The sequence below is a fragment of the Manacus candei genome, unplaced genomic scaffold, assembly GCF_025592945.1.
Source record: "Manacus candei isolate 608988 ecotype Guabito, Panama unplaced genomic scaffold, ASM2559294v1 h1tg000076l, whole genome shotgun sequence".
Lineage (NCBI taxonomy): Eukaryota > Metazoa > Chordata > Aves > Passeriformes > Pipridae > Manacus > Manacus candei.
The window spans coordinates 6424525-6444342 of NW_026138124.1; the positions used below are offsets into that span (position 1 = coordinate 6424525).

At 43.0% G+C, this 19818-nt stretch overlaps 1 protein-coding gene across 2 annotated transcripts; it reads left to right on the plus strand.

The window, feature by feature from the left end:
* The first annotated feature begins 339 nt into the window (after positions 1-339).
* On the plus strand, positions 340-18312 carry TMEM248 (transmembrane protein 248). Of its 2 annotated transcripts, none has more exons than XM_051809764.1 (7): positions 340-475; positions 10097-10271; positions 11228-11513; positions 13058-13208; positions 13967-14150; positions 14601-14744; positions 15533-18312. In XM_051809764.1, the coding sequence occupies exons 2-7, from the start codon at positions 10113-10115 to the stop codon at positions 15551-15553; spliced, it is 945 nt and encodes a 314-aa protein (XP_051665724.1). In that variant the 5' UTR covers positions 340-475; positions 10097-10112; the 3' UTR covers positions 15554-18312. The 2 variants fall into 2 exon arrangements, with proteins under 2 accessions (XP_051665724.1, XP_051665725.1); XM_051809765.1 differs by lacking the exon at positions 340-475 and adding an exon at positions 1429-1574.
* The last annotated feature ends 1506 nt before the right edge of the window (positions 18313-19818 follow it).

A 19818-nucleotide genomic window follows, 5' to 3' on the forward strand; every position in this document is an offset into this window, starting at 1 on the left:
CCCACTGCTAGTTCAGTATCACTGAAAACAAAGACTGCAGCTCATCCTTGGGAATCAGAATTTACGCTGTAGAATACTTCTTTGCATGTGAGCTCCCTGTTTTGTTCAGTAAAGAAGATATTTTACAGGAAATGCTGGTTAATTAAACTGTGCAGCGTCTTTGGTTCCGCACAACCGAGTTTCGAAATTAGATTGATTTCTTCTACCCAGTTATCATCGATGTTTACAAGTGCTCTGGGGTATGTTCTCCTGCGGCTGGGGAGGGAGGCACTGGCAGATGCTGGTACAGCTGGTGCTGCTGAACAGCGGTTTGGAAACGGGGGTTGAGAGGGTTGGGGGCACAAGGAGCGTTTTTCCGTCTGACCCTTGGAGGCTCAGACGCTCGAGTGGCTGCCACAGGAGACCCGACAGCTGGGCACTTCATCCGGGCATCCCGTGAGAGGTGAACACGTCCTTGTCCTGGATCTGCAGCCAGGTGTGTACAGGACTGGTGTTTTTTACAGGATGATTTTTTTGCTGTCTGAGAGGCTGCCAACTGTGCTACCTCCTGCCTTCCACAGGCCTCGGGCAGGAGGAGGCACTGACTGTGACTAGTAGTCATTAATTCAGGGCTGTCTTGGACATCTTTGAAGGCACGAAGTTCAGGAAACTATTTAGTTTTACCCTCCTAAAGTACCAATTCCTGGCAGAGCCCGGCTCTGTCCCTTCACCCATTATCCCCACACCATACCTGTGCTTCCCTGGAATCACTCCGGTGTTACAGCTCCCGGGGAAAAGATTTCACATTATCCTCCTGTGAACAGCATAATCGTCACCATACTAATTATATCACCATTATATTAATATTACTGTTATTACTGATCATTATAATGATAAATATTAATGACGGTTATGATGACGGTTTCTTCTGTTACGCCCTTTGCTCTAAGTATTTAACCCCGAACCCTTCAAGGTATTGGCCACCTTTAGAAAACTATCGAACAAAAGAAAAGAGATGTTTTGGGTAGTTTTTATTGGAAGTTTTTCGTTGGAAAAGGGGGCGAAGAGCGGCTGGAGAAGGCGAGGAGTGTCGTGAGGGAGGGAGGAGCGGGGCTGCACCGGCCTGAGGGGACAAGGCGGTGAACCCCGACAAGGTTCGGCGGAGCCGCTCCCGGGGCCTGTTCCTGCTCGGTGCCGCTCCCGAGCCCATTCCCGGTGGAGCCCATTCTCGTGGAGCCATTCCCGAGCCCCTTCCCGGTCGGAGGCGCTGCCAGGGCCCCGCCCGCCGCCGGCTCCTCCCGCGCTGCCGGCGCCGCCGCAATCTTGTCCCCCCCGCGCCACCGTCGGCCCGCCCGGCGGGTGAGGGGTCACGGCTGCGGCCCCGGAAGCGGCGGCGGGGGCGGGCCCGGCCGTGTGTCTGTCCCGGGCTCCGTGTGTCTGTCCCGGGCTCCGTGTGTCTGTCCCGGGCTCCGTGTGTCTGTCCCGGGCTCTGCCCGGGCAGCGGCCTCTCCCCCCCGGCCGGGCAGGACGATGGTGCAGAGCCCGCCCGCTCGGCAGCGCCGCCGCCTCTGAGCCCCGCCCGGCCCGGGGCGCCGGTAAGGAGGGGACGGGGGCGGCCCCGCGGCCTGGCGGAGGTGGGTGGGGGGTCCTGGGGGTCCCGCCGGTGCCGGGAGCGGGCTCTGGGCCGGGCGGGTTGGTTTGGCTGTGGTTTGGCTCAGCCTCGTGGATTTTAGCCTTGACTTGGCTTTATTATTTAAATTATTATTAATAATTATTTTTGAACGGGGTCCGTTAGCTTGAACTTTGTGTGGCGTCGTACCTGAAAAAAAAAAAAAAGGCAAAAAAAGAGTAATTTCAGTAGCATTGTATTTCCGTTTCAAAATAGCTTCTGAATAGTGATTCCTACATTAGGGGTTTTTTGTTTGGTTGCGCCTTTTTTTTTTTCCTCTTTTTTTTTTTTTTTAATTTTTTTCCCTATTCGCTACGTACTTCTATTTCATCCTCTTTTACTCTTTTGGGGTTTAACTTGACTAATGATCTCATGACGTCTTTAATAATAAAATTTCTGGTGCATCATGCCTAGGAACATGGCTGCTACATCCCCCCTGTTAAATTCAAACTATGTATCGGAATCGCGGGTGTGGACACGTCGGGAAAGGTTGGAGAGAACAGATTACAGCACAGCTGGGTGTTGGGTTGTGTTTTTTCCCCCTCCTTTTCCCTTTGTTTGCTGTTTAAGAATTTGTCTTCTCTGGGGAAAATGTATTGGCGGGATTAGCTCTGGCGGTGTAATTTTCCCTGTTAGACAATCCTGGAGTGTAGATAGGGATTCATTAAGGATTGCTCTCCACATCCTCGTCGAACTTCCATGAACTTTTTGCGATTGGAAGGAGAAGCTGTCGTGGAAGGAGAGACCCTCTCACGGCCGGGCCTGCTGTGGTAAATCATTACTGCGTTTTTATAAAGGCTGACTTCCAGGAGATAACGCACTAATCCTTGAGCTTTTAGGCTGCACATACAAAATGTTTCGACTTTCATCCGGTGAGTTGCTGCCGCTTCCATCCCCCTCCGGTCCCTGGGAATCAGCCGGTGGCTGCAATCCAGATCCTGGTCAGCAGGTGTGCCCGGGACAGGGATAACTTTTGTAGGCAGACTGAGCAGAGATCGTATTGAATTGCGAGATAACATTGAATTGTGCCTGCGGGGCTGAATGATGCTCCCTGACCCCAGATTTAGTCCCATCGGAGAGGATTAAGCCCTTGGTAGCTTTGTTACCTCCCTCGATTTGAGGAGTGGCTCGGGGCCGGTGGAATGCGATTCTTCTCTTCCACTTGAAAGACAAGAACTTGAAATGCCGCCTGATAAGACAAAATAGTCACTGTGCTCTGTGAGCACCGGGGAGCATCCGAGGGCACGAACAAACAGACCTTGGTGCCCTTAGTGTGAGCCGGATGAGCCCGGAGAGACAGGGGAGAAGGAGCCTGGCACGTCCAGCCCCCTGTGTGCAGCTCCCTCCTGGAACACCCCCCGACCTGATCCTGCAGGTCTGTCACCTGTGATCATCTCGTTTTTTATTAAATAGCATAGGAGGTTTTGCAGAAATGAAGCTGTTTTATCAAACGAGTCCTAAACTGGGTATTAATGAAACTCGCTGGTGTCAGAATTCTGTTGCTTTTCCCAAAGCTGCCCTTGCCAAAAGCAAGTATGTGTGGGAGTTTATTTTCTCTTTGAGAAGACCGTCCTGACCTGTGAATAAAGCTGGTTCCCAGGACTCAGAACTCCCAAGTTTTGTTTTGGAAGAAAACTGGTGTCCTAGCATGTCGGTTTTTGTTAGTTATCTGTAAAATGGAAACTGAGCTCACCTACGGGAGTTTGGGCTGAGCAAAATAAAGTCCTGTTTCCTTTGAGCAGTGGGGGTGAAGTGATAATATTGCTGATGTGACATGATAATATTACTGCCATAACCTTCATATTTCAGCTGTTGCCCAGGTCCCTTATTTCAGTTGTTTTTGCTGTTGTTTCTATTTTCATAAGTGGCTACTGGCTGCTTTCCTGCTTGTCTCACACAGCCAGAATTACCTTCTTTCTACACCCAGAGCTCTTTATTTTGCCATTCCCCAAAGCTGCCATTTCCTCCACTTGTCAGTCATTTTCTGCTTGGGATTCAAGCTGTGTATCTCTCTGCATCCTTGTCTCCTTACAGTTCTCATTACAGGCTGAAGAACCTTTTTCTAGCATTTCTCTGCACTTTCACTGCTGAATTTGGTACCACATTCCTTGACAGGTGGCTTTAAAGAAGTCAGCAATTAACCTTATTAAACTGGGCACTCAACCAGTTTCTGATTATTAAACTGTTAGTGAGCATTTACATATTTCTTGATTAAAGATGTCCTGTATTTGTTTGGCCATTGTCAGTACAGTATACACAGAATTTAATTTCTCATGGGTCTTTAAAGATCCTATAAAACAACATAACTTTACTTTTGCCTTCCTCTCCCAGGTTCTCTTGCTAAGCAGCAGTAACCAGAATATAATTTTTGATACAACTTCAAAGCCCTTCAGTCTATTATTGTATATTTTATTGTAGTCTGTATTATTTAGATTATGGTAAGTCACGTTGTAAGTCATGACTTTGGCTTGTAGAAGTTGGAAGGTTTAAAAATGCCCATATACCTTCCTATATGGAAGTGTCCTCGTCCCCATGGCATAGGCTCGCTTGCCCTTTTCAAGTTTGGCACCAAAATATGTATTTTCAATCAGAGGTAAGGTTCATTTTGATTTTACAGCTGGCTGTTTTAACAAAAGTCAGAATTCAGAGTTCATTGGACCAGTGAAAAAAGGCTTCCTCACATTATTTATATTTCCTAACTTATAACTTCTTAACTTATAACCCTTTGCTGATTCTTTTTTTTTTTTTTAAACTCCTAGTATTTTAAAAAAAATATTTAGAGCTTGTTTGGATTTGTCTGTTTCTGCATCAGTTTTTCTTCAAGTGGGAAATGAAAATCAGCTTTGCTGTCCCAGGAGCAGCAGCTGGCACAGAGTTCAGGTGCTTGTGGTAAATCCACCACAGACATTTTGAGCTACAACACGTATTTTTTGGGAGGGGCTGTCATACACAGGTTGAGTAATGGGTGATCCACATATTTTCCATTTGATTTTTTAAGTCACCTGCCTTTTATAGTAACTTTTCTGTCTTTATAGAGAGTTAAAGTCAGAAACATGGGTGTTTGAAATTCAGCATCAATTTGGTCTTTAAAATTTGCTATAACCGACCAAATTACTTCCTTGGCTTTGTTTTATGGGCAGAACTGAAACGTTTGCTGTTCATGGAGCTCTTGGGGACGCTGAAATGCTTAATTATGCTCTGAAAAGGGTTTTGAGGGCTGGAGAGAAACATTTCATGCAAGTATGAAGCATTTTGCTTCATTCTGTTCTTGCGAGTCCCCAGGCTCTCAGGCTTTTGTTAATAATCCACTTCCATATTTATTATTTATCAGAAGAACACCAGGAAGGAATGTCCTTTTCAACAGGTGACATTCTCACTCTTGTTCTGCCCTGTTCAGTGTCCTCTACCTGTGCTCTTTGCATATGCAAAGGGCCAGGCCGTTTTTCTGCCACAATTTCTGCTTCCAGGCTGTAGGGAAATATGGGGAGTTTTATTTGTAGAATAAAATAGCTCAGAAAACTGATAAGCCACTGTCTGGTTTGAGCCAATCCTCTGTTATCTCCCACTCAGGAGCTTTCTCCTGGAGCAGTCCTGGGGGAGGAGATGTGTTTGTGCACATCTGGCTGCAGATCTTTTGGTTGTGTTCGGTTGCAGTGGATTCAGGAATCCAAGGTGATGTTTTCAGCAGGTTTCACCCTCCTCCACACACCCCAGTCACTTCTCTTCCTCTGTGTTGTGGAGAAGTCCAGTGGCATTTACTGGAAGGTTGTTTACTTTGGTGTATATTTTAACAGTGAAGAACAGGAGAAGAGGCTCAGCTGGACAGAGGTAGTGCTCTGCTCTGGAGGATTCCCCTCCTTTTGTTCCTCTAGGATGAATTCCTCCTTCCTGCCTGCCCTTCTGCTGCTGACAGAGATTTTAGGCTGTACAGTTTCATCCCACATGGTCTTTATCTGCTTCCTAAAAGGATTTCCCCCCAGATATCAGATATCCCCCCAAGTAAATCTTGCACTTGGCCTTGTTGGACCTCATGAGCCCTCTGGATGGGATCCCTTCCCTCCACACGGCTTGGTGTCCTTGCCAGACTTGCTGAGGGTGCCTTCAGTCCCATGTCCATGTCATTTGTTTATCCCAGCTCCAACCCCAACTTCCCAGCTCACACACCTGGGATCTGTTCTGCTTCACTCTCTTAGTTTTCTCAGTGTTGGACACCAAGTTCGATTTGAAGAGAAGAAAACAAAATTAAAGGTAATTTTGGTACCTGCTGCTGTTTACTGCTCTGAAATGAGTGGCACTTTAATTTGAGATGAACAGCACTGCTTTGTTTGCATGTTATTTAGGGATGGTTTGCTAAGAAAATCACCCTTGGATTGATTTGTGTTAGTAAATATTTTTCTGGCAGCAACATTATTCTCATTCAAAGTGGTTAACCCTGATGTGACCCATTTCCTAACCCCATTGTACTGCTGGTAATGGGGCATCTTTGAAAATGTAATTGATTTATAAATAAACTGAGCTGCACAGCTCAGATTAAACTCTGTTCTGTGCAGTTAGATGTTCAGGCTTGGAAAACATACGAGGTCTTCATGGGGCAGTGCTGCCTGTGCCCTTCCCTCCCACCCACAGTTTTCTTCCTTAAGATATTTCAGTGGTGGTTTTGTATTTAAACCCTTCCTCTAGACTGAATATCTTTACATGCACAACAAGAATGGGAATTATTTATAAGGAAATTCCATCATCTTAAGCTTTCTAGTGGGAAGATGGTAGTTGACATTATGGTAAGATACAGGTAAAAAATGTCAAACAATTTTGTTCTCTTTAAAATTCATGTTTGGGTGGGTTTTTTTCCTTTTGGCAACTGCAATTTTGCTTTTAATATCTGCTTTAGTACAGCATACATTTTTTTATTGTTGTTAGGAATTCAGTTCCTTTGATATTAAGCTCTGAAATGGGAATTTAATACTTCAGCTGTGACTCACTTCATTGACTTTTTGGTCTTTGCAACAGACTTCAAGATTTTCCTTATTTGTAATTTATTCTCAAAAAACCTCATCTGTCTGTTTCAGCAATTTCCTTTTTTCATATATGAATAAGGAGGAATTACAAATGTTATTCCTTTGAGGTTGCTGTCTGTGATCTTGAGCTGTACCAGAGGGAAATTCCCCGAATTGCAGAATACGTGACTATTTTCTTGCTTTTTAGACAGCTGCCCAAATCTCTGTTTCCCTGGGACTCTGGTAGATTAACTGGTATATTTCCATCCTATCCTTTTCCATTTGTATCTCTTCACCTGTATAACAGAATTTCCAGGCTTTGTGGGACCTGATTTAAGAGCATCTCTGGGGCTTGTCCAGGGTTTCCCAGTGAGTTCCATCAGCTGTAACTCTGCATTTGGTCCCCATGAACACCCTTCACTACCCAACAATTACTTTGGAGCTGGTGGCCAATGTTCCAGGCTGGCAGTTTTCATTCTTCCCGTTGTACTTGAGCTACTTGTGCAGTAAAAATCTCCCCAGTCAGCCTAACAAGTATTAAAAAGCTTAGCCGGAGTGGGGAGAGGCAGCAGAGTCATTAGAACCACTCACTAAATTATTTATTTGGCTAAAAAGTGAAATCTGATCTTACTTGCCTGACCTGCCAGGAGGTAATAGCATTGGGTTTCTTTTTTTTAACTGTGTGAAGAAGAAATAAAAGTCTAAATCATAGTCTTTAAGTTATTAGTTTACACAGAGGAGGGAGTTAGTTACAACTGGAGCTGGTAAAAGAATTGTGTTTGTGTTGTGATTCTCATGGGTCCTAAGAGAAAGGAGGAGGTTAAGAAAGCCCTAAAATCTAGTGGGAATATACATTTAGACGTACCTGCAGTGATCTGCTTCACAAATTCTTTAATAATTAATGCTATTTAAGTACTTTGATAAAAAATCAGTAGCTCTTCGGGCAGCAGCGTGGAAATGTTTGTCATTCTGGTTTGCACCAACCATATCCAATTCCTATTTTCATGTCAGCTCTAGTATTGAAATCCACAGTTGTTCCCTTTTCTCTCACAAATGCTCAAAAGGCATATTAGGCCTCGGAAATTGAGGCTTATAGCATTTTCTAATTGCTTTCAAAGCCGTTGAGTTATGGGAGCATATTAAGCAACTGGCACTTAAAAGCCGGTGATCTCTTACATAAAAATATTAGCCCAAATATTTTCCTGCGTGTGCTTTTCAGCACATCCCGTTTTATGGCTGAATTTAGGCCCTGTGGTAAACAAACATGCTAATGGAGCTGTTGGAAGCCCCTTTAAAAAGGACTCACAGCCCTGTATGTGCTGTGAGTGACACTCAGCTCTGATTAAATGCTGCAATAAACCCTGCATCTGTGGTGTTTTCAAAAGGAAATTCAGAAGGGAGCACTGAATACAACTCTGCTTTTGGTTTATCTTTTGATCTTTTTCCATCTCAACATGTGTCTCCAACGTTTCTAGATGGAGTGTTTGGGATTTTTAACTAGGGCTCATTTAAGAAATTTGCTGCCAGGGACAAGACAGGCAGAACGTGCGGGAGGGCGGATCGTCCCCAGCATGATCCCTGCCAGCACCAGCTCTCCCTTCCCCTCTCATTCCTGCCTTCTGACACCTTCACTGGCCTGTTTGGCCGTGGCACAGCTGCTCTGGGACAAAGAGAGGAGCTCTGGTAAGGTGCACATTTATCATCACCTTTTCTTTCCTCTCTCCTTCCCCCCCTTCCCCTGCGCTGTGCTCTCACTCAGAGACACACGTTATTTTTGGAGAGGTGTTTGCAGCACCCGGTTGTTCTCCCTGATAAAAACTTGCTGGCTTTCCTGGTCTTTGCAGCAGAGTGGATGAAAATGGGTTGATGGTGCAAAATAGTAAACCCAGGACGTGGTCTTGTGCTCTGCAGAGCACTGTCTCAGCAGGTTTCACCCAGGAGAGCAAGTAGGTGTGTGGGGAGAGTCAGCAGGCACAACTCAGTGTTGTGTTATCTTTGCAGGACCTCGGGGCTCTTCTCTGTGAGCTGAATTTTTCCCTCTCTCTGGGGCAGTTTTGCAGGTTTTGTCGGTATTTCTTCTGTTAATACTAATGGGAGCATTTCTGCCAGTAAAATCCTGAGTATACACAAGGAAGTTGTGATCATTGTATACTGAAGGATCTGAAAAAGGCTTTGTTTCAATGCTTGTCCTTTACCCTTCTTTTGTTTTCTTTTACATCAATAGATCAGATCAAAGATCACTCCCTCCCTTGCCCTGTTTCTCAAAACCTGTCTCTCTCACCCTCAGCCCTGCTACACCTGGATTCTAAATGAAACTGTGTGCTTTTAATAAGAGTCAGTGAGGATCACCCAGACCTGCAGGGAGCAGAGTCCCTGACTTAATTAAATGTTACCAGACCTGTATGGATGCTCAAACATTAACTCTAGCAGTGTGGAATTCTCTGAGATGCTGGTCCTGAAGTTGGCCTTTCCCTATGAATTTTGGAGATAGGCAGCACATTGGTAGGAACAGTTACTGCCTTTCTAGTTCAGTTGGGGTTAAAAGCCTTTTCAACCAGGATTTTAGGTATGACATAGATAAGAGGTTGGCTTGAAGTAACTCCTTGCAGACCTTCTCAAGTAGATGTCACAAGACTGCCCTTTAACACTGGACTGTTCGCTTTTCCTTTTGAGTGGAGATGGGGAAGCTGATACAGTAAAGTTAATTTGGTTCTTTCTGCTCTGTAAGTGAAAATTCAGGAGTGGAATCAGACAAGATATTATATTTTGGACAAAAATTAATGATGCGGTACATTTCCTCAGCATGTGTAAGTCTGTCTTTGCTTCCAGACTCTAGCAAAAGTTCTAGATCCTGCAAGAATCAAATAGAGTCTTCCAGCCTCCACCCTAGGGTGTTTCTGACCTCAGGATTCTTGATGCAGAAGCCTAAAATGCTTCTCAGATCCTGTTTTGAAAGTAGAGGCATTTGGGGCTAAGGATGGTGTAAAGAGGGATCCTTAAGGCTCCAGCCTCAGTTTTGAAAGGATATACAAGGTTTGACCTGTGGGCTGTGTTACAACTCTGTCCACACTGTAATTTGGTGAATCCAAACCTCACTGGAATTCAAGTGTAACAGTGTATGTATATCCTGCCTTGGGGTGTGGGGAAAGGAAAGATCTGGGTTTATTTCTTATCAGTGATACTGGGCTGTGCTGGAAGTTCTCCTCATTTCTTAAAATCTGTTCCCAGCTGGCAGTTTCAGGTGCTGAGAAGGTGATGTCGAGCTTGTTTTGATTTATGCTGTATTTAAGGCTCACAGTCTGTGTTCAGTGAACAGTGCAGTCATGTAATTGAATCTCACTTCGGCGAATGATTCCATTTCTTGTCGTCAAACTTTTGTCTGCTGTGATCTACCAGCCCCTCCACACTGTAGCACACAGCCCAGTCACTCTGTTGTGATATTCTTTCTTTTCAGGTGAACAATCAGAATAATGTTCTACATAAACCTGTTGGAGAACCTGAAGGTTTACATCAGCAGCCGACCTCCGCTCGTGGTCTTTATGATCAGTGTCAGTGCTATGGCAATAGCTTTCCTGACACTGGGTTATTTCTTCAAAATCAAGGAGATCAAGTCACCAGAAATGACAGAGGTGGGTACAAAAGGTTCCTGAGCTAAGCAGTGGATTATTTTTTTCCCCTCCAAGAACTCTGTCTTGTGTTGTAGTTTAGGAATGTTCAGTGCCCCCACTGAGTGTTCCCTGCTCCCCCTCTCCTACTGGAAGCACAAAAGGCAAAGATCACAGGTTGAGATAAGAACAGTTTACTGGAAACAGCAATGACATAGCAAAACAAACAGTAACAGCAACAATATTAATGACAAAAGGTGTAAGAAAAGAAATATTTACATGGACTGACACTGGACAGCTCCTGCCACCATGTTTTCTCAGCTGGAAGGAACACTCTTTCCCCCACCAATGATGTGAGGTGGTATAGCATAACTCAGCTCCTGCAAAAAATTACCCCTGTCCTGGCCAGAATCAGAACATTATGGGAGAGCACAGAGTCTTGTGGGAGATTGTCTTCATTTATTCTTGCCTCTCATTTCATAGGGGAGAGGCTGTTGGTGTCAATGTTTGGCAGTCTTGTTTTATTTTGAGGATGAACCCAAATCATCTGTCATGGATCTTCCCTACTATGTCTAGAAACCTTCCTGTTTCTTGCTCTGTTGGGCCAGCTGGCTGTTTTGGGGAACTCCTTACCTAGCAGGACTGTTCTGTAATGAGGGAAACCTCACCAGAAACCGCTCCTACCCCGGGCACAGTGGGAACAGACCAAGTTAGGATGTTCCCTTTGTAGTTCAGAGGATGCTGTGCTGAGCTGTGGTCAGGCAGTGGCTGGGATTGAACACATCTGACTTCTGTAAACAGCTTGCCCCGTTGTTGAGACAGCCCTGGTGGTGTTTGTGCTTGCTTTGTGAGCCATGTAATTTTTGTTAAATGGCTTGGAACAGGGCAGGATGGTGCCTCTCAAGGCGTGCACAGCTCCCCAGAGGTGGCAGCCAGCAGAAACTGGCTCATCTGGTTGAAATCTCTGTGTTTGTTTTAAGGACTGGAATACTTTCCTCCTGAGGTTTAATGACTTGGACTTCTGTATATCTGAGAATGAAACCTTGAAGCATCTCATCAACGATACCACAACTCCAGAGAGCACCGTGACCAGTGGGCAGGCGAGATCTTCCACACAGTCCCCACAGACTCTGGAGGACTCTGGGCCAATAAACATCTCAGTTACCATCACACTGACCCTGGACCCACTCAGACCATTTGGAGGATATTCTCGCAATGTCACACATCTGAGCTCCACAATTTTTGGGCACCAAATTGGACTTTCAGGTATGCAAGACTGGACCTTTTAAAAATTCAGTTTACAGTTGGCTCTTAGAGGTTTTTTCATTTCAAGAGGGCTTGGCTTCAAGGTGAAAGAAAGTAGGTTTAGATTGGATATTAGGGAAGAAATTCTTCCCTGTGAGGCTGGTGAGGCCCTGGCACAGGTTGCCCAGAGAAGCTGTGGCTGACCCATCCCTGGAAGTGTCCAAGGCCAGGTTGGACAGGGCTTGGAGCAGCCTGGGATAGTGGAAGGTGTCCCTGCCCATGGCAGGGGCGTGGAATGAGTTGAATTTTCCCTTCCAACCCAAATATGTGATTTAAATGCTTCTATCATTTGAATGCTAACTGTATAATCAAAGTTCACCAGCTAATTATTGGTATATAAATCTTTTGTGTACAACAGAGATGTTGTGAGTAAATTCCTGTGTAGAACCCCTTACTTGTTTGTTAGAAGAACTCTTCCCTGCATTCAGAGTGGCAAAGAACCTGCAGATGGACCCAGATCAGTCTTTGCAGTTTTAAATGATTAACCTAATGACAATGGAAGGTAATTTTTAAGCCAACAGAATTCCAAACAGCAAAAGCTTGTAAAGTGACTGTATTCAGATCTGTCTTGATACATCTTCAGGTCCTTAACTGACATTTTAAAGGCAGTGACAAATATACATTAGAGAGCAAGTATCATGTTGTCTAAAAAAATGTGGTTTATCTAAAACACATAAGTGAATAAGCTTTAATATCACAAACAGCAACAGATAAGATGATTACAGTTTCTGTGGTGGGGAATGACCAGTCTGCTGTGTGGCTGCCTACCAGTAAGTTTTGACAGGAGTTTTTAGAAAATTAGTGGAAATTGATAATAGAACCTCACTGAATTTTAGCTTTTAGCCAGGGTTGCATTTTATAATAATCCCTGAAGGAGTCTTGAACCTGAGAGACCTGTGGAGAGACATTGCCCATAGCTGCAAATCTATATTATTGTGTTTCCTGTTGTTATTTTGTTGCTGCTTTAAGAGCTATCAAATGCAAGTTCCATTTCCAGCAGCCTGGATTTATTTTGAGTCTGAATATATCCACGTGGAGTTATTGTACATGACTTTATCTGCAGTCCAGTGTCTGCTGGTACCTTTTTGTCTACACAGATACCTCCAATTTGAAAAGTGAGCATCAGAAAAAACAAATGTGGAACGAAGTTTTTAAGAGGAGAAAGGCTAAAGATCTAAAGATTTTACTTTCTAATAAAGTTCTCTGAAACATGCAGGAGTTCACTTATAAATAGTTTTTAATTTCTGAAAGGAGCTTAGTGACCCCAGTTCTTCTGGGGCAGGAGAGATTAGAAAGATCAGCAGCTGGGGTTTTTGTAGTTTGTTTTGGTTTTTAACTTTGTTTTTGCTCTCTTTGTTGCTAGTAAAGATCCGGGATGACTTCAAAGGTACAGATTCAGGGTGGTGGTTGCTGCCTTAGTCCTTTGTGTGTTGTCCTTATCCTGGTGATTGTTGCTCAGATACTTTTGTGAACCAAAACCAGCTTTCTTTCTCTCTTTCTCAAAGGCAGAGAATCCCATGAGGAAATAAATATTACATTCACCCTGCCAGCTGCCTGGAATTCAGATGACTGTGTTCTTCATGGCCACTGCGAGCAGGTCGTGTTCACAACCTGCATGACTGTGACAGCAGCCAGCAATGTATTTCCTGTCACTGTGTAAGTGCTTTTTAAACACTCCTTCCCAGACTGGTTCCTGGGTGATTAATTCCTCAGCTGGATCTCTGAGGATGTTAGTTCCTGATGAACATTCCTGTTGACCGTGGAAATTATGTACCTTCCCTCCTTCCCCCACAGTAAAACATTTGTCTTGGAACTTCTGCTGTCTTTTAGCAGCACTAGATTTTTCTGAGGGTGTTTTAAACCATAGCATGTTTTTTAAACATGCCTTTCAACGTGCTACCTAAACTTCACTGGCAGCAAAACAATCCATGGAGATTTAAGAAAGATACCCTATAATTTAGTGTCACTGCCTTGAGTGAGAGATAAGATTTGACCCTAAGGTTCTTATCCTCTTCCCTGCTGAGAAATCAGCAAAATGCTGTTGTGCTGCCATGCCCCTGCCCCAGCAGGTACAGACCTTCCATAAAATAGTTTCCCTTTGTCTGGATTCCCTGACACTGTTCAACCCAACCTGGAGAACCACCAGATAGATTAACATGTGTGAAGCCTTATGAAAACCAGTGTTTTCCCAATTAAGCTGTGGGATGTTGACTTACTGGAACAACATGCAGTTAAAGTCTAATCTTAGTATGGGAATCATATGGTTTTTATAGACCCTTTTGGTTAGGCTTTGGGTTTTGCTGTTGTTTTGGAAGGTCCAAATTAAAACCGGGTTTTGAGAGGGCAGTAAAAGTTGTCCTTACTGAACATGGAGAATGTGCTCAGGGTGCTAATTATTTCTGTTTTTTCTGCAGTCAGCCACCACATTGTGTTCCTGAAACATACAGCAATGCTACCCTGTGGTACAAGATCTTCACCACAGCAAGGGACTCTAACACCAAATATGCACAAGATTATAACCCTTTCTGGTGTTACAAAGGAGCAATCGGAAAAGTGTATCATGCTTTAAATCCCAAACTAACTGTTATAGTTCCAGATGTAAGTGCTGGGGTGTTTCTATGTGTTATTTTGGATAAATGCTTAGCTCTGTTTTAATTGAATGTGGTTCTGTTCACATCCTAAAATAGGCATGTTCAGTGCTGGTTTATTATGTAGGGCTGAGACAGAGCTGGGAATGCTCTGCCCCCAGTGATGGTCTTCATGTAATCTCCATGTGCCTCACAGCTCTTAATAACATTTATATTTTGAAATCATTTAAAAGCCTCTGCCAGTATTTGGGAAAAGATCTATAACACAGGTTTTTAACACAAGGAACATTTTGGCTCTTTGTGCCACAATTAGGAATCGCTTTCATTACTACACCAGCTGCATAAAGGGGGGAAACTTGATTCATGAAGTAATTTCCGTGTTGATCTGATAATTATTGCTTTAATATAAAATGCCAACCTTTGGTGCTCTGTCAGTAAATGGTTTTAATTCTCTGTGCAGGATGATCGCTCCCTAATAAACCTGCATCTCATGCACACCAGTTACTTCCTTTTTGTGATGGTGATTACAATGTTCTGCTATGCAGTTATTAAAGGCAGACCAAGCAAACTGAGGCAAAGCAATACAGAATTCTGCTCTGAAAAGGTGAGTCTGGGTGGTAATAAAATATTGACTCTGATAAGAAAACACAGAAGATGTTTTTTACACAGGACAGACTGGTTTTTCTTGTCTCTGGAGATGTAGATTTAATGGCCTTCCAAAGAGACATGGGTGTTTCATTGTGGATAGTATAGGTGGGTGCTACAAAAGGCATGTATGTGCTTTGTACATCCTAAGAATTAGATTTCTGTCCCACAGAAGTGGATTATTGCAGCTCAGTAAGTGCAGGGCTGCAGCTCTTCTGCCATAATTCTGATGTTACTTGAACTGTTTTGTGTGAAGCACTGAATAGATGGCATTGAGTAGTTCTATTTATCTTTTATCACAACAGGCTGAAAGCTTTGACTAAAACATGATACATACTTCTAATGGTTGTTAATCAGAATTTAATTAAAAACAATAACAAAGCTATTGAAGCAGTCATTGTTCAGTAGTGCATTGGAGGATTTGCACTTTGCTCGAAGGATTAAATATTAAATTTATTAACTTGTGAAGTAGAAAGCCATTGTTGACACCTTTTGATCTTAATGATGTTTTGTAGAATAAGCTGGTTTGGGTTTTTGGGTTTGAATGGTTTGAGTTTTTTAATTTTATTGATTATGCTGAGTACAAAACACCTTCAGACTTACTTTGATTTCCTTTCCAAGTTAGACTTCCCAAGGTTCTTTGAAAAGGCAAGCACAGATATGCCAGCTGCACAGAGATAAGTAATATCACTGTAACAGGATTAAGAACTTGCCTTTAATTAAATGTTTTCTTTCTCTTTTGTTCAGGTTGCTTTGTCAGAAGCATAATCCATCCTCTCCTTTTACCGAGAACGACTGAGAACCGTAATCATTGCCTGCTGAACCCAGAATGGGTCTTGACACTCTGTGAATACATTATCTTGCAATGTTGGTTTATTCCAACCAAAGACATTTCAAGTGCCTGTAATTGATTTGTACATATTTATAAAAGTATATTCAGACTAGGTCAGAGGATGCACTTGTTCCGCATCGTAGTGCGGCCGGAAACCTTCAGTCTTTCCCTGTGGACATAGCGGAATGTTTGTGTAGATATGTTTAGTGATATGGCTACTTATAGTCAGAGCAAGATATTTTTGTCTAGCTGCATCTGGGCAGGTTAAGATGCCTTTGCAAGTGTCTCAAACAAACCAAGAGATCTTTGGTTTTTGTTTTTTTTTTTTGCCCAATATGTACAGTGTGTTTGAAACAGTATGCACCTTTGATATAATACTGCATTTCCAAAGCCACCAATCTACTACATGACTTAAATGTGTATTTGTGTGGCCTAATACTTTCTTCCATTTGCTCCTTGCTTGCAAGAAAAGATATCAACATTTTAGAATTTTTTTTTCTTTTTTTTTTTTTTGAAAAAAAAAAAAAAGAAACATATTCACATTTTAATAGTGCTGTATTTAGGACAAACTTGTGCTTTTATTCATAGTAAAAAAATTAAGAAGTGAAGTCCCATTTTAAAATGTTTCTTACTGAAAAGTACTGATTGATTTTTTTTTTTGTAATTTATTTTTTGGGGTTTTTTTTGGTTTTTTTTTTCATTTGGCTTGCTGAATGCCAGAGAACCAGTCAGCACAGAGACTATCTGGAAAACTTTCCACTTGGCCTCCCATCCACAGCCCTCAAGCCAGGATTGTGTGTCTCTGCTGCAGAGCAGCTTTCTGTAAACTTCTTTTTTTTTTTTTTTCTAGAAAGTGAAACTTAATAAAAAGATGTATTGTATTAACAGTCTGTCAGGGCTCTGCACAGCCTTGGGCAAGTGCAAATAATGAAAGGAAAAGAAATCCCATAGTCTGTTACAGAGCTTCACTTTGGGACTCTCCATCCATCTCCGAAGGGCAGCTAAAATGACCCTTTGATTGGCTTTGTCCCATTCCCATTTAATGCTGTCCACTCAGGGGAAAATGACAAGAAGAGCAGGGCTGTTGTGATTAAGGTCAAAGAAACCACACAGTCAAACACTTTCTGTTCTCTGTGTCCATTCTTAAATCCCAGGTTTTATTCTGTGCATTTCTTCCCTTTCCCATTCTGCCTTTTGCTGTTTTTCTTTCTGGTTCCTTATTGAGTAGCCTCCTTGATTTCAGGAGTCAGGGTCCTCCTGCAGACATTTCCACCACTGCTTTTAAAATCTCACTGGTTGCCTTAATTGACCTTTCATCGTCTCTCAGCTTTCTCATCAGTGTAACAGGTCTGCGTTCATACCCACAGGCTTTTTTTTCCTCCTCCTTTTGCTCTAAACTACACAAAAGAAAAAAGCCAACTCAGAATCTCATAGTCTCAACTATGCTGGCATAAAATTCTCAGTTTGTTACCTACAGACACCATTGATTGGTATCCACTGGGCTGTGTGTGTGGGACTTCAGTAACTTCACGAGTCTTAAGAGTGTTTGAAGCGAAAGAGTCACAGTTTTGTTCAGAACATGTTTCCTTATAGAGTTTCAGTTACTTAAGTGGTATTAACTAACATGTTTTCTCCAGGGATGTTAAGGCAGAGCTTTAGACATGGCCTAGTTTGAAGTCTAGGGACAAAACGAAGCTTCCAGTTTTCTCCTGATGCTGCTATGGGCTAATGCTGCTTCCCTGAAATGAGTCAGAGGAGTCAAACAGGTAGACAGCTTCTCCTGAAAACAGTTCCTAATGCACCCATGCCCAGCCTTCTGTGTTAATACTGACTTTGAGAGTTGCCTACAAGGGTGGCTTGATCTGGGGACCAAAGGCAGGAAATAGGAAGTGGATTGAGGGGGGGGACGTATTTCTGGAAATACCTAGAAAACACCCAGTGTAATGTGACTCCTTTAGAAAAGCAAAGCCAAATCCTTTCCCTTTCACAAAATTAAAAATCAAACTCCAAATGTCCAAACTGGAATTTGGTCTGCTGGGGAAAAGAGATTTGGTTTTTTAATCTGGCTTTGCTAGTTGACAATTAAAGGAACCTCCTCGAAAACTTCTCACCCACTGTATTGAAGCCCCCAGAAGTACTAAGATTGTGACCCACAAATGCAAAAGGGAAGATGTTAGAGAGTTGTATTTTTGGCCTTAGTTTATCCCTTTATACCCCTGTATTGCAGCAGAGAGGTGAGAGTGTCCCACCAGGTGGACGTGCTGTAATACTGAGGAGTATTGGATTGTTCCTAGGCGCGGTGTACAAAGTTAAATGCAGCCAAACAGAAGAGTTAAAACTTAATATTAAAGTTCAGATCATATTGATCTTTCCTTTTTTTGTTTTCTTTTTTCTTTTTAACTATGACTTGAATCAGTTTTGATTCTATTTGTACGTGTTTTCTTGTTCTTAGAAAGCTGCCGTTTTCTTTTGCGTTTTCTTTGGCATTACATAGAAAATCTGAGCCTTGGTTTCAACCCTCTGCAGGTGATTGTAGGGTTAAAGATGGCTGTTTTGTTTTGTTTTGTTCTTACATTTCACTTGTCTTGTTGCATGATGGTTAATAGCTGATTTGGAAATGACATTTCTCTCCTAGATTAATTTTGTGTTTGTAAGATGTGCATATTGCTTTGCAGAATAAAAACTATGAAGTTTATTCCGTTGTCTTTATTTCCACAGCCCAGTTGCTGCAGAGGTTTCATAGATCACCTACGTTATTTGGGCCACTGGAGGAAATTGGTAGTGAAGATCTGCAGCAGTGTGGAATTTCAAAACCTTTGTGTACCTAAGGTGGAGTGAGCACCTTATGTAGACTTGTTTTCTTCATGTTTTGTGCTGTAGGGAATGTAGCCTGATGCCCATCACACAGACTTTGTGTCCTAGCCCCACCTCTCCTCTTGCTATTCCTTGGTGATGATCATTCCTTCCACTGCCTCCTCTCTACAAATACTGGGTAATTTACTCAGATGAACCAAGACCAGATGCTGAGCATTTCCCAGCGTCTGCAGGTGGCTGGAGGATTTATATGGATGAGGGTTGAAATGAAGATAATGTGGCCTGTTAAATTCTAACCCCAGCTGGAACAAGTTGCACCTGCATGTTTTCAGTGCTTGACAGAGTGGGAACATCATTGTTTTGCTCTTGGAAGCTTGTTAAGAGCCAGGCACTGTGTGTTTGACAAGTGCAGGAAGGCCAGCCTGCCTTGCTTCTCTGAAAAACACTTCAAAGCATCCAAATGCTGCCTATTCACATCTGGTGGTGAAAGGGAGCATCTTTTAAAAGCAAATCTGTGACACTGTTTTATAATTTTTACTGAGAGACTCTGAGAATTAGTAGAAAAAAAGTGATTTTAATATAATTTTTTTTTTTTACAAATCCCCTTGGGATGGGTCTAGGGAACCTGGCTAGTTCTGAAATGCCTGGAATGAGCCTTAATGCCCTGTGTTAGCACTGTCCCAGGTTTGAGTGAATGTTGCTACTTCAGGGAGCAAAGCAGTCGTCTTGGCCTCCTGAATTCTGTCCCTCAGCCAGCAGAGAGGAAGAGAAAGGCAGTTGGACACGTATTCACTTGTTTTGTTAAACAAACTCTCTTTCATAACGAGCAGCCACTATTTGGCAAGTGCAGGGCTTTGTTCAAAGGGTTTTATACAAGTGCAACTTCCTTGAAGAAAGTCCTGGTTTCATACTCATAGGGTTACACTTGAGTAAACTGACAGGAGGATCCTTGGGAGTTCCTGCTGGGGGAAAGGTACTGAGCAAATCAATAGGGGATTGAATTTGGTTTGTTCTAAAGTTAAAAGGTGAGCAACCTGCTGCCTGGACTATTTCCCAAAGCCTTTTCCATAGCAAAAGTCCTGCTGCAATTTAGTGCCACAGCCTTAAGTCAGGTTTTTCCAAAGCTTCCTCCAGGCTCCTGATGGTATGAGCAGCTTAAAAGTAGATGTTTTAAGCAGGTGGAGGGGAGGGGCACAGACCATTCTGCTGATATTTCCAGCTGCTGGAGGGGTGGGGTTCACTGGATAACACTGCAATCAGGCTGTTTGCTCATAACAATGGTGTTTGTTAACAAACTGAAATAAGGGCAATGAAAACTTACATAAAGGTTGCTCATCTGGAAAACACGCCCGTGCTGTGTTTGCAAGCAGATTACACCCAACGTTAG

Coding starts and splice junctions, on each gene's coding strand:
- TMEM248 (XM_051809764.1), top strand. CDS start 10,113: ATGTTCTACATAAACCTGTTGGAGAACCTGAAGGTTTACATCAGCAGC. Junction 10,272..11,227: donor AGTCACCAGAAATGACAGAG/GTGGGTACAAAA, acceptor GTTTGTTTTAAG/GACTGGAATACTTTCCTCCT. Junction 14,745..15,532: donor CAGAATTCTGCTCTGAAAAG/GTGAGTCTGGGT, acceptor TCTTTTGTTCAG/GTTGCTTTGTCAGAAGCATA.